The sequence below is a fragment of the Oncorhynchus nerka genome, unplaced genomic scaffold, assembly GCF_034236695.1.
Source record: "Oncorhynchus nerka isolate Pitt River unplaced genomic scaffold, Oner_Uvic_2.0 unplaced_scaffold_1893, whole genome shotgun sequence".
Lineage (NCBI taxonomy): Eukaryota > Metazoa > Chordata > Actinopteri > Salmoniformes > Salmonidae > Oncorhynchus > Oncorhynchus nerka.
This window is the reverse complement of record NW_027039431.1, coordinates 48991-64099: the sequence shown is the minus strand read 5'-3', so window position 1 is coordinate 64099 and position 15109 is coordinate 48991. Positions and strand designations below refer to the sequence as shown.

The 15109-nt window shown below is 48.5% G+C and overlaps 1 protein-coding gene across 1 annotated transcript in view; it reads left to right on the top strand.

The window, feature by feature from the left end:
• Window positions 1-4799: 4799 nt before the first annotated feature.
• Window positions 4800-15109, top strand: part of LOC135567644 (neurocalcin-delta A) — a 40701-nt gene continuing 30391 nt past the window's right edge. Inside the window, exon 1 of the mRNA XM_065014947.1 lies at window positions 4800-5366. Coding sequence (XP_064871019.1) covers window positions 4989-5366 — 378 coding nt within the window. The 5' untranslated portion in view covers window positions 4800-4988. The remainder of the gene's footprint in view (window positions 5367-15109) is intronic.

Here is a 15109-nt window from a genome sequence, read left to right as displayed (position 1 = left end):
TGTTATAGTTCTGTAGTATGACTCATCGATCTGTCATCTGTTATAGTTCTGTAGTATGACTCATCGATCTGTTATAGGTCTGTAGTATGACTCATCGCTCTGTTATAGTTCTGTAGTATGACTCATCGCTCTGTTATAGTTCTGTAGTATGACTCATCGATCTGTTATAGTTCTGTAGTATGACTCATCGATCTGTTATAGTTCTGTAGTATGACTCATCGATCTGTCAACTGTTATAGTTCTGTAGTATGACTCATCGATCTGTTATAGTTCTGTAGTATGACTCATCGCTCTGTCAACTGTTATAGTTCTGTAGTATGACTCATCGATCTGTCAACTGTTATAGTTCTGTAGTATGACTCATCGCTCTGTCAACTGTTATAGTTCTGTAGTATGACTCATCGATCTGTTATAGTTCTGTAGTATGACTCATCGATCTGTTATAGTTCTGTAGTATGACTCATCGATCTGTTATAGTTCTGTAGTATGACTCATCGATCTGTTATAGTTCTGTAGTATGACTCATCGCTCTGTTATAGTTCTGTAGTATGACTCATCGCTCATCGATCTGTTATAGTTCTGTAGTATGACTCATCGACTCTGTTATAGTTCTGTAGTATGACTCATCGACTGTTATAGTTCTGTAGTATGACTCATCGATCTGTCAACTGTTATAGTTCTGTAGTATGACTCATCGTCTGTTATAGTTCTGTAGTATGACTGTCTGTCAACTGTTATAGTTCTCTGTAGTATGACTCATCGCTCTGTTATAGTTCTGTAGTATGACTCATCGATCTGTTATAGTTCTGTAGTATGACTCATCGATCTGTTATAGTTCTGTAGTATGACTCATCGCTCTGTCAACTGTTATAGTTCTGTAGTATGACTCATCGATCTGTCAACTGTTATAGTTCTGTAGTATGACTCATCGATCTGTTATAGTTCTGTAGTATGACTCATCGCTCTGTTATAGTTCTGTAGTATGACTCATCGATCTGTTATAGTTCTGTAGTATGACTCATCGCTCTGTTATAGTTCTGTAGTATGACTCATCGATCTGTTATAGTTCTGTAGTATGACTCATCGATCTGTTATAGTTCTGTAGTATGACTCATCGCTGTTATAGTTCTGTTATGAGTTCTGTTAGTTCTGTAGTATGACTCATCGATCTGTTATAGTTCTGTAGTATGACTCATCGCTCTGTTATAGTTCTGTAGTATGACTCATCGCTCTGTTATAGTTCTGTAGTATGACTCATCGATCTGTTATAGTTCTGTAGTATGACTCATCGATCTGTTATAGTTCTGTAGTATGACTCATCGATCTGTTATAGTTCTGTAGTATGACTCATCGATCTGTTATAGTTCTGTAGTATGACTCATCGCTCTGTTATAGTTCTGTAGTATGACTCATCGATCTGTTATAGTTCTGTAGTATGACTCATCGTTCTGTAGTATGACTCATCGATCTGTTATAGTTCTGTAGTATGACTCATCGCTCTGTCAACTGTTATAGTTCTGTAGTATGACTCATCGATCTGTTGTAGTTCTGTAGTATGACTCATCGCTCTGTCAACTGTTATAGTTCTGTAGTATGACTCATCGCTCTGTTATAGTTCTGTAGTATGACTCATCGCTCTGTCATCTGTTATATTTCTGTAGTATGACTCATCGATCTGTTATAGTTCTGTAGTATGACTCATCGATCTGTTATAGTTCTGTAGTATGACTCATCGATCTGTTATAGTTCTGTAGTATGACTCATCGATCTGTTATAGTTCTGTAGTATGACTCATCGCTCTGTCAACTGTTATAGTTCTGTAGTATGACTCATCGATCTGTTATAGTTCTGTAGTATGACTCATCGATCTGTTATAGTTCTGTAGTATGACTCATCGCTCTGTCATCTGTTATAGTTCTGTAGTATGACTCATCGATCTGTCAACTGTTATAGTTCTGTAGTATGACTCATCGATCTGTTATAGTTCTGTAGTATGACTCATCGATCTGTTATAGTTCTGTAGTATGACTCATCGATCTGTTATAGTTCTGTAGTATGACTCATCGCTCTGTCAACTGTTATAGTTCTGTAGTATGACTCATCGATCTGTTATAGTTCTGTAGTATGACTCATCGATCTGTTATAGTTCTGTAGTATGACTCATCGATCTGTCAACTGTTATAGTTCTGTAGTATGACTCATCGATCTGTCAACTGTTATAGTTCTGTAGTATGACTCATCGCTCTGTTATAGTTCTGTAGTATGACTCATCGATCTGTCATCTGTTATAGTTCTGTAGTATGACTCATCGATCTGTTATAGTTCTGTAGTATGACTCATCGATCTGTTATAGTTCTGTAGTATGACTCATCGATCTGTTATAGTTCTGTAGTATGACTCATCGATCTGTCAACTGTTATAGTTCTGTAGTATGACTCATCGATCTGTTATAGTTCTGTAGTATGACTCATCGATCTGTTATAGTTCTGTAGTATGACTCATCGATCTGTCAACTGTTATAGTTCTGTAGTATGACTCATCGATCTGTCAACTGTTATAGTTCTGTAGTATGACTCATCGCTCTGTTATAGTTCTGTAGTATGACTCATCGATCTGTCATCTGTTATAGTTCTGTAGTATGACTCATCGATCTGTTATAGTTCTGTAGTATGACTCATCGATCTGTTATAGTTCTGTAGTATGACTCATCGATCTGTTATAGTTCTGTAGTATGACTCATCGATCTGTCAACTGTTATAGTTCTGTAGTATGACTCATCGATCTGTTATAGTTCTGTAGTATGACTCATCGATCTGTCAACTGTTATAGTTCTGTAGTATGACTCATCGATCTGTTATAGTTCTGTAGTATGACTCATCGATCTGTTATAGTTCTGTAGTATGACTCATCGATCTGTCAACTGTTATAGTTCTGTAGTATGACTCATCGATCTGTCAACTGTTATAGTTCTGTAGTATGACTCATCGCTCTGTTATAGTTCTGTAGTATGACTCATCGATCTGTCATCTGTTATAGTTCTGTAGTATGACTCATCGATCTGTTATAGTTCTGTAGTATGACTCATCGATCTGTTATAGTTCTGTAGTATGACTCATCGATCTGTCAACTGTTATAGTTCTGTAGTATGACTCATCGATCTGTTATAGTTCTGTAGTATGACTCATCGATCTGTTATAGTTCTGTAGTATGACTCATCGCTCTGTCATCTGTTATAGTTCTGTAGTATGATCTCAGCACCTTTATCAAGTCCCCTCAGTGTGTTCTCTAGGCAAGCTAGCGTTCAGTAGTGTCTGTCTCCAGGTGTTTTCTACAGCCGTAGGTTCAGTAGTGTCTGTCTCCAGGTGTTTCCTACAGCCGTAGGTTCAGTAGTGTCTGTCTCCAGGTGTTTTCTACAGCCTTACGTTCAGTAGTGTCTCTGTCTGTCTGTCTGTCTGTCTGTCTGCATGGAATATTCCATCACTCCAGACAGAACAATATGTTTGGTTACATTGAGCATGTGAAGACTCCTGGGCACAGTGAAGTCCACTTCTCCCTCGTTCCACAGTGAAGGGTACCTTAGAAGGTACCCCAGGCGGTTTTGTTGCATAGCAGTAGAGAGATACTGTTCTGTCTGCTTACTTTGCTGCTCTGATAACTAAGTAGTCTTCTAATGATGCTTTCTGTGATATGCAAACAACCAAACATACGTTTTGGGGCCTTTTTCTTTTCCTGTGTCATGTAGGATGTGCATTTCTAATTTCTCTGTACAGCCATCAACATACAGCTGTCAGCATACAGCCGTCAACATACAGCCGTCAGCATACAGCCGTCAACATACAGCCGTCAGCATACAGCCGTCAGCATACAGCCGTCAACATACAGCCGTCAGCATAAAGCCGTCAGCATACAGCCCGTCAACATACAGCCGTCAACATACAGCCGTCAGCATACAGCCGTCAACATACAGCCGTCAGCATAAAGCCGTCAGCATAAAGCCGTCAGCATACAGCCCGTCAGCATACAGCCGTCAACATACAGCCGTCAGCATACAGCCGTCAGCATACAGCCGTCAGCATACAGCCGTCAACATACAGCCGTCAGCATACAGCCGTCAACATACAGCCGTCAACATACAGCCGTCAGCATACAGCCGTCAACATACAGCCGTCAACATACAGCCGTCAGCATACAGCCGTCAGCATACAGCCGTCAACATACAGCCGTCAACATACAGCCGTCACACCCGTCAACATACAGCCGTCAACATACAGCCGTCAGCATACAGCCGTCAGCATACAGCCGTCAACATACAGCCGTCAACATACAGCCGTCAACATACAGCCGTCAGCATACAGCCGTCAGCATACAGCCGTCAGCATACAGCCGTCAGCATACAGCCGTCAACATACAGCCGTCAACATACAGCCGTCAGCATACAGCCGTCAACATACAGCCGTCAGCATACAGCCGTCAACATACAGCCGTCAGCATACAGCCGTCAGCATACAGCCGTCAACATACAGCCGTCAGCATACAGCCGTCAACATACAGCCGTCAACATACAGCCGTCAACATACAGCCGTCAACATACAGCCGTCAGCATACAGCCGTCAGCATACAGCCGTCAACATACAGCCCGTCAACATACAGCCCGTCAACATACAGCCGTCAACATACAGCCGTCAACATACAGCCGTCAACATACAGCCGTCAACATACAGCCGTCAGCATACAGCCGTCAACATACAGCCGTCAGCATACAGCCGTCAGCATACAGCCGTCAGCATACAGCCGTCAGCATACAGCCGTCAGCATACAGCCGTCAACATACAGCCGTCAACATACAGCTAACATTTAGTTCTTTCTGTTAGCTGTTATCATCATGGTCTTCAGTACTAGTGGACATCTTCCTCTCCTTTTCTCAGCTTCTGTTTCCCCTCTCTCTCTCTCTCTCTCTCTTCCAGCTGTTACTATAGTAACCACCAGTCATGGGGAAGCAGAACAGCAAACTCCGCCCTGAGGTGATGCAGGATCTGCTGGAGAGCACGGACTTCACGGAGCATGAGATCCAGGAGTGGTACAAGGGCTTCCTGAGAGACTGCCCCAGCGGGAACCTCTCCATGGAGGAGTTTAAGAAGATCTACGGTAACTTCTTCCCTTACGGAGACGCCTCCAAGTTCGCAGAGCACGTCTTCCGCACCTTCGACGCCAACGGGGACGGGACCATCGACTTCCGGGAGTTCATCATCGCTCTGAGCGTCACATCGCGGGGCAAGCTGGAGCAGAAATTGAAGTGGGCCTTCAGCATGTACGACCTGGACGGGAACGGATACATCAGCAAGTCTGAGATGCTGGAGATCGTACAGGTGAGGCAGGAACAGAGAGGTGGGATTTGTAGTTCTGGTGTGAGTTATAGGTCTGAGGTGATACAGGTGAGGCAGGAACAGAGAGCTGGGATTTGTAGTTCTGGTGTGAGTTATAGGTCTGAGATGATACAGGTGAGGCAGGAACAGAGAGCTGGGATTTGTAGTTCTGGTGTGAGTTATAGGTCTGAGATGATACAGGTGAGGCAGAAAAACAGAGAGCTGGGATTTGTAGTTCTGGTGTGAGTTATTTGTAGTTCTGGTGTGAGTTATTTGTAGGCACGGTATGCACGACCTGGACAGGAACAGACACATGAGGAGGTCTGAGATGATAGAGGTGAGGCAGGAACAGAAACATGAGGAGGTCTGAGATGGTGGAGATGAGACAGGAACAGACACATGAGGAGGTCTGAGATGGTAGAGGTGAGACAGGAACAGACACATGAGGAGGTCTGAGATGGTGGAGATGAGACAGGAACAGACACATGAGGTCTGAGATGGTAGAGGTGAGACAGGAACAGACACATGAGGTCTGAGATGATAGAGGTGAGACAGGAACAGACACATGAGGAGGAGAGGTGAGACAGAAACAGACACATGAGGAGGAGAGGTGAGACAGGAACAGACACATGAGGAGGTCTGAGATGGTAGAGGTGAGACAGGAACAGACACATGAGGAGGTCTGAGATGGTGGAGGTGAGACAGGAACAGACACATAAGGAGGTCTGAGATGGTGGAGGTGAGACAGGAACAGACACATGAGGAGGTCTGAGATGGTGGAGGTGAGACAGGAACAGACACATGAGGAGGTCTGAGATGGTAGAGGTGAGACAGGAACAGACACATGAGGAGGTCTGAGATGGTAGAGGTGAGACAGGAACAGACACATGAGGAGGTCTGAGATGGTGGAGGTGAGACAGGAACAGACACATGAGGAGGTCTGAGATGGTAGAGGTGAGGCAGGAACAGACACATGAGGAGGTCTGAGATGGTGGAGGTGAGACAGGAACAGACACATGAGGAGGTCTGAGATGGTAGAGGTGAGACAGGAACAGACACATGAGGAGGTCTGAGATGGTAGAGGTGAGACAGGAACAGACACATGAGGAGGTCTGAGATGGTAGAGGTGAGACAGGAACAGACACATGAGGTCTGAGATGGTAGAGGTGAGACAGGAACAGACACATGAGGAGGTCTGAGATGGTAGAGGTGAGACAGGAACAGACACATGAGGTCTGAGATGGTAGAGGTGAGACAGGAACAGACACATGAGGAGGTCTGAGATGGTAGAGGTGAGACAGGAACAGACACGTGAGGTCTGAGATGATAGAGGTGAGACAGGAACAGACACATGAGGAGGTCTGAGATGGTAGAGGTGAGACAGGAACAGACACATGAGGTCTGAGATGGTAGAGGTGAGACAGGAACAGACACATGAGGAGGTCTGAGATGGTAGAGGTGAGACAGGAACAGACACGTGAGGTCTGAGATGATAGAGGTGAGACAGGAACAGACACATGAGGAGGTCTGAGATGGTAGAGGTGAGACAGGAACAGACACATGAGGTCTGAGATGATAGAGGTGAGACAGGAACAGACACATGAGGAGGTCTGAGATGGTAGAGGTGAGACAGGAACAGACACATGAGGTCTGAGATGGTAGAGGTGAGACAGGAACAGACACATGAGGAGGTCTGAGATGGTAGAGGTGAGACAGGAACAGACACATGAGGTCTGAGATGATAGAGGTGAGACAGGAACAGACACATGAGGAGGTCTGAGATGATAGAGGTGAGGCAGGAACAGACACATGAGGAGGTCTGAGATGGTGGAGATGAGACAGGAACAGACACATGAAGAGGTCTGAGATGGTAGAGGTGAGACAGGAACAGACACATGAGGAGGTCTGAGATGGTGGAGATGAGACAGGAACAGACACATGAGGTCTGAGATGGTAGAGGTGAGACAGGAACAGACACATGAGGTCTGAGATGATAGAGGTGAGACAGGAACAGACACATGAGGAGGAGAGGTGAGACAGGAACAGACACATGAGGAGGAGAGGTGAGACAGGAACAGACACATGAGGAGGTCTGAGATGGTAGAGGTGAGACAGGAACAGACACATGAGGAGGTCTGAGATGGTGGAGGTGAGACAGGAACAGACACATAAGGAGGTCTGAGATGGTGGAGGTGAGACAGGAACAGACACATGAGGAGGTCTGAGATGGTGGAGGTGAGACAGGAACAGACACATGAGGAGGTCTGAGATGGTAGAGGTGAGACAGGAACAGACACATGAGGAGGTCTGAGATGGTAGAGGTGAGACAGGAACAGACACATGAGGAGGTCTGAGATGGTGGAGGTGAGACAGGAACAGACACATGAGGAGGTCTGAGATGGTAGAGGTGAGGCAGGAACAGACACATGAGGAGGTCTGAGATGGTGGAGGTGAGACAGGAACAGACACATGAGGAGGTCTGAGATGGTAGAGGTGAGACAGGAACAGACACATGAGGAGGTCTGAGATGGTAGAGGTGAGACAGGAACAGACACATGAGGAGGTCTGAGATGGTAGAGGTGAGACAGGAACAGACACATGAGGTCTGAGATGGTAGAGGTGAGACAGGAACAGACACATGAGGAGGTCTGAGATGGTAGAGGTGAGACAGGAACAGACACATGAGGTCTGAGATGGTAGAGGTGAGACAGGAACAGACACATGAGGAGGTCTGAGATGGTAGAGGTGAGACAGGAACAGACACGTGAGGTCTGAGATGATAGAGGTGAGACAGGAACAGACACATGAGGAGGTCTGAGATGGTAGAGGTGAGACAGGAACAGACACATGAGGTCTGAGATGGTAGAGGTGAGACAGGAACAGACACATGAGGAGGTCTGAGATGGTAGAGGTGAGACAGGAACAGACACGTGAGGTCTGAGATGATAGAGGTGAGACAGGAACAGACACATGAGGAGGTCTGAGATGGTAGAGGTGAGACAGGAACAGACACATGAGGTCTGAGATGATAGAGGTGAGACAGGAACAGACACATGAGGAGGTCTGAGATGGTAGAGGTGAGACAGGAACAGACACATGAGGTCTGAGATGGTAGAGGTGAGACAGGAACAGACACATGAGGAGGTCTGAGATGGTAGAGGTGAGACAGGAACAGACACATGAGGTCTGAGATGATAGAGGTGAGACAGGAACAGACACATGAGGAGGTCTGAGATGATAGAGGTGAGGCAGGAACAGACACATGAGGAGGTCTGAGATGGTAGAGGTGAAGCAGGAACAGACACATGAGGTCTGAGATGGTAGAGGTGAGACAGGAACAGACACATGAGGTCTGAGATGGTAGAGGTGAGACAGGAACAGATACATGAGGAGGTCTGAGATGGTAGAGGTGAGACAGGAACAGACACATGAGGTCTGAGATGATAGAGGTGAGACAGGAACAGACACATGAGGAGGTCTGAGATGGTAGAGGTGAGACAGGAACAGACACATGAGGAGGTCTGAGATGGTAGAGATGATAGAGGCGAGACAGGAACAGACACATGAGGAGGTCTGAGATGGTGGAGGTGAGACAGGAACAGACACATGAGGAGGTCTGAGTTGGTGGAGGTGAGACAGGAACAGACACATGAGGAGGTCTGAGATGATAGAGGCGAGACAGGAACAGACACATGAGGAGGTCTGAGATGGTGGAGGTGAGACAGGAACAGACACATGAGGAGGTCTGAGATGGTAGAGGTGAGACAGGAACAGACACATGAGGAGGTCTGAGATGGTAGAGGTGAGACAGGAACAGACACATGAGGAGGTCTGAGATGGTAGAGGTGAGACAGGAACAGACACATGAGGAAGTCTGAGATGGTGGAGATGGTAGAGGTGAGACAGGAACAGACATATGAGGAGGTCTGAGATGGTAGAGGTGAGACAGGAACAGACACATGAGGAGGTCTGAGATGGTAGAGGTGAGACAGGAACAGACACATGAGGAGGTCTGAGGTGAGACAGGAACAGACACATGAGGTCTGAGATGGTGGAGGTGAGACAGGAACAGACACATGATGTCTGAGATGGTGGAGGTGAGACAGGAACAGACACATGAGGAGGTCTGAGATGGTGGAGGTGAGACAGGAACAGACACATAAGGAGGTCTGAGATGGTGGAGGTGAGACAGGAACAGACACATGAGGAGGTCTGAGATGGTGGAGGTGAGACAGGAACAGACACATAAGGAGGTCTGAGATGGTGGAGGTGAGACAGGAACAGACACATAAGGAGGTCTGAGATGGTGGAGGTGAGACAGGAACAGACACATGAGGTCTGAGATGGTGGAGGTGAGACAGGAAAAGACACATGAGGTCTGAGATGGTGGAGGTGAGACAGGAACAGACACATGAGGAGATCTGAGATGGTAGAGGTGAGACAGGAACAGACACATAAGGAGGTCTGAGATGGTGGAGGTGAGACAGGAACAGACACATGATGTCTGAGATGGTAGAGGTGAGACAGGAACAGACACATGAGGAGGTCTGAGATGGTAGAGGTGAGACAGGAACAGACACGTGAGGTCTGAGATGATAGAGGTGAGACAGGAACAGACACATGAGGAGGTCTGAGATGGTAGAGGTGAGACAGGAACAGACACATGAGGTCTGAGATGGTAGAGGTGAGACAGGAACAGACACATGAGGAGGTCTGAGATGGTAGAGGTGAGACAGGAACAGACACGTGAGGTCTGAGATGATAGAGGTGAGACAGGAACAGACACAGGAGGTCTGAGATGGTAGAGGTGAGACAGGAACAGACACATGAGGTCTGAGATGATAGAGGTGAGACAGGAACAGACACATGAGGAGGTCTGAGATGGTAGAGGTGAGACAGGAACAGACACATGAGGTCTGAGATGGTAGAGGTGAGACAGGAACAGACACATGAGGAGGTCTGAGATGGTAGAGGTGAGACAGGAACAGACACATGAGGTCTGAGATGATAGAGGTGAGACAGGAACAGACACATGAGGAGGTCTGAGATGATAGAGGTGAGGCAGGAACAGACACATGAGGAGGTCTGAGATGGTGGAGATGAGACAGGAACAGACACATGAAGAGGTCTGAGATGGTAGAGGTGAGACAGGAACAGACACATGAGGAGGTCTGAGATGGTGGAGATGAGACAGGAACAGACACATGAGGTCTGAGATGGTAGAGGTGAGACAGGAACAGACACATGAGGTCTGAGATGATAGAGGTGAGACAGGAACAGACACATGAGGAGGAGAGGTGAGACAGGAACAGACACATGAGGAGGAGAGGTGAGACAGGAACAGACACATGAGGAGGTCTGAGATGGTAGAGGTGAGACAGGAACAGACACATGAGGAGGTCTGAGATGGTGGAGGTGAGACAGGAACAGACACATAAGGAGGTCTGAGATGGTGGAGGTGAGACAGGAACAGACACATGAGGAGGTCTGAGATGGTGGAGGTGAGACAGGAACAGACACATGAGGAGGTCTGAGATGGTAGAGGTGAGACAGGAACAGACACATGAGGAGGTCTGAGATGGTAGAGGTGAGACAGGAACAGACACATGAGGAGGTCTGAGATGGTGGAGGTGAGACAGGAACAGACACATGAGGAGGTCTGAGATGGTAGAGGTGAGGCAGGAACAGACACATGAGGAGGTCTGAGATGGTGGAGGTGAGACAGGAACAGACACATGAGGAGGTCTGAGATGGTAGAGGTGAGACAGGAACAGACACATGAGGAGGTCTGAGATGGTAGAGGTGAGACAGGAACAGACACATGAGGAGGTCTGAGATGGTAGAGGTGAGACAGGAACAGACACATGAGGTCTGAGATGGTAGAGGTGAGACAGGAACAGACACATGAGGAGGTCTGAGATGGTAGAGGTGAGACAGGAACAGACACATGAGGTCTGAGATGGTAGAGGTGAGACAGGAACAGACACATGAGGAGGTCTGAGATGGTAGAGGTGAGACAGGAACAGACACGTGAGGTCTGAGATGATAGAGGTGAGACAGGAACAGACACATGAGGAGGTCTGAGATGGTAGAGGTGAGACAGGAACAGACACATGAGGTCTGAGATGGTAGAGGTGAGACAGGAACAGACACATGAGGAGGTCTGAGATGGTAGAGGTGAGACAGGAACAGACACGTGAGGTCTGAGATGATAGAGGTGAGACAGGAACAGACACATGAGGAGGTCTGAGATGGTAGAGGTGAGACAGGAACAGACACATGAGGTCTGAGATGATAGAGGTGAGACAGGAACAGACACATGAGGAGGTCTGAGATGGTAGAGGTGAGACAGGAACAGACACATGAGGTCTGAGATGGTAGAGGTGAGACAGGAACAGACACATGAGGAGGTCTGAGATGGTAGAGGTGAGACAGGAACAGACACATGAGGTCTGAGATGATAGAGGTGAGACAGGAACAGACACATGAGGAGGTCTGAGATGATAGAGGTGAGGCAGGAACAGACACATGAGGAGGTCTGAGATGGTAGAGGTGAAGCAGGAACAGACACATGAGGTCTGAGATGGTAGAGGTGAGACAGGAACAGACACATGAGGTCTGAGATGGTAGAGGTGAGACAGGAACAGATACATGAGGAGGTCTGAGATGGTAGAGGTGAGACAGGAACAGACACATGAGGTCTGAGATGATAGAGGTGAGACAGGAACAGACACATGAGGAGGTCTGAGATGGTAGAGGTGAGACAGGAACAGACACATGAGGAGGTCTGAGATGGTAGAGATGATAGAGGCGAGACAGGAACAGACACATGAGGAGGTCTGAGATGGTGGAGGTGAGACAGGAACAGACACATGAGGAGGTCTGAGTTGGTGGAGGTGAGACAGGAACAGACACATGAGGAGGTCTGAGATGATAGAGGCGAGACAGGAACAGACACATGAGGAGGTCTGAGATGGTGGAGGTGAGACAGGAACAGACACATGAGGAGGTCTGAGATGGTAGAGGTGAGACAGGAACAGACACATGAGGAGGTCTGAGATGGTAGAGGTGAGACAGGAACAGACACATGAGGTCTGAGATGGTAGAGGTGAGACAGGAACAGACACATGAGGAGGTCTGAGATGGTAGAGGTGAGACAGGAACAGACACATGAGGTCTGAGATGATAGAGGTGAGACAGGAACAGACACATGAGGAGGTCTGAGATGATAGAGGTGAGGCAGGAACAGACACATGAGGAGGTCTGAGATGGTAGAGGTGAAGCAGGAACAGACACATGAGGTCTGAGATGGTAGAGGTGAGACAGGAACAGACACATGAGGTCTGAGATGGTAGAGGTGAGACAGGAACAGATACATGAGGAGGTCTGAGATGGTAGAGGTGAGACAGGAACAGACACATGAGGTCTGAGATGATAGAGGTGAGACAGGAACAGACACATGAGGAGGTCTGAGATGGTAGAGGTGAGACAGGAACAGACACATGAGGAGGTCTGAGATGGTAGAGATGATAGAGGCGAGACAGGAACAGACACATGAGGAGGTCTGAGATGGTGGAGGTGAGACAGGAACAGACACATGAGGAGGTCTGAGTTGGTGGAGGTGAGACAGGAACAGACACATGAGGAGGTCTGAGATGATAGAGGCGAGACAGGAACAGACACATGAGGAGGTCTGAGATGGTGGAGGTGAGACAGGAACAGACACATGAGGAGGTCTGAGATGGTAGAGGTGAGACAGGAACAGACACATGAGGAGGTCTGAGATGGTAGAGGTGAGACAGGAACAGACACATGAGGAGGTCTGAGATGGTAGAGGTGAGACAGGAACAGACACATGAGGAAGTCTGAGATGGTGGAGATGGTAGAGGTGAGACAGGAACAGACATATGAGGAGGTCTGAGATGGTAGAGGTGAGACAGGAACAGACACATGAGGAGGTCTGAGATGGTAGAGGTGAGACAGGAACAGACACATGAGGAGGTCTGAGGTGAGACAGGAACAGACACATGAGGTCTGAGATGGTGGAGGTGAGACAGGAACAGACACATGATGTCTGAGATGGTGGAGGTGAGACAGGAACAGACACATGAGGAGGTCTGAGATGGTGGAGGTGAGACAGGAACAGACACATAAGGAGGTCTGAGATGGTGGAGGTGAGACAGGAACAGACACATGAGGAGGTCTGAGATGGTGGAGGTGAGACAGGAACAGACACATAAGGAGGTCTGAGATGGTGGAGGTGAGACAGGAACAGACACATAAGGAGGTCTGAGATGGTGGAGGTGAGACAGGAACAGACACATGAGGTCTGAGATGGTGGAGGTGAGACAGGAAAAGACACATGAGGTCTGAGATGGTGGAGGTGAGACAGGAACAGACACATGAGGAGATCTGAGATGGTAGAGGTGAGACAGGAACAGACACATAAGGAGGTCTGAGATGGTGGAGGTGAGACAGGAACAGACACATGATGTCTGAGATGGTAGAGGTGAGACAGGAACAGACACATAAGGAGGTCTGAGATGGTGGAGGTGAGACAGGAACAGACACATGAGGAGGTCTGAGATGGTGGAGGTGAGACAGGAACAGACACATGAGGTCTGAGATGATAGAGGTGAGGCAGGAATCCTATCTTACTGTTGGATTTCACTCCTGTATAAACTTCACCTACAATGCTTAGACTACCTACACATACCGATAGGTATATATACTCTTGTATACTCTTGTTAAAATGTTGCAGAAACTGGCCCGATCTGTAATGAAACACTAAACAGCAGCATCACTGTCTTTATCCATAAGACAGACCAGTCCTAGCTGCTGGCAGATAGTCCCAGACCAGTCTGAGCTCCCAGTCCCAGACCAGTCCCAGACCAGTCCGAGCTCCCAGTCCCAGCCCAGTCCTAGCTGCTGGCAGATAGTCCCAGACCAGTCTGAGCTTCCAGTCCCAGACCAGTCCTAGACCAGTCCCAGCTCCCAGTCCCAGCCCAGTCCTAGCTCCCAGTCCCAGACCAGTCCTAGCTACTGGAAGATAGTCCCAGACCAGTCCTAGCTGCTGGCAGACAGTCCCAGACCAGTCTGAGCTCCCAGTCCCAGACCAGTCCTAGACCAGTCCCAGACCAGTCCCAGCTCCCAGTCCCAGACCAGTCCTAGCTGCTGGCAGATAGTCCCAGACCAATCCGAGCTCCCAGCCCACTGGCAGACAGTCCCAGACCAGTCCTAGCTGCTGGCAGACAGTCCCAGACCAGTCCTAGCTGCTGGCAGACAGTCCCAGACCAGTCCCAGCTCCCAGTCCCAGACCGTCCCAGACCAGTCCCAGCTCCCAGTCCCAGACCAGTCCCAGACCAGTCCCAGACCAGCTCCCAGTCCCAGACCAGTCCCAGCTCCCAGTCCTAGCTCCCAGTCCTAGCTCCCAGTCCCAGCTCCCAGTCCCAGACCAGTCCCAGCTCCCAGACCAGTCCCAGCTCCCAGTCCCAGACCAGTCCCAGCTCCCAGTCCCAGCTCCCAGTCCCTGACCAGTCCCAGCTCCCAGTCCCAGCTCCCAGACCAGTCCCAGCTCCCAGTCCCAGACCAGTCCCAGCTCCCAGTCCCAGCTCAGTCCCAGCTCCCAGTCCCACCTCCCAGACCAGTCCCAGCTCCCAGACCAGTCCCAGCTCCCAGTCCCAGACCAGTCCCAGCTCCCAGTCCCAGACCAGTCCCAGCTCCCAGTCCTAGGTCCCAGTCCCAGA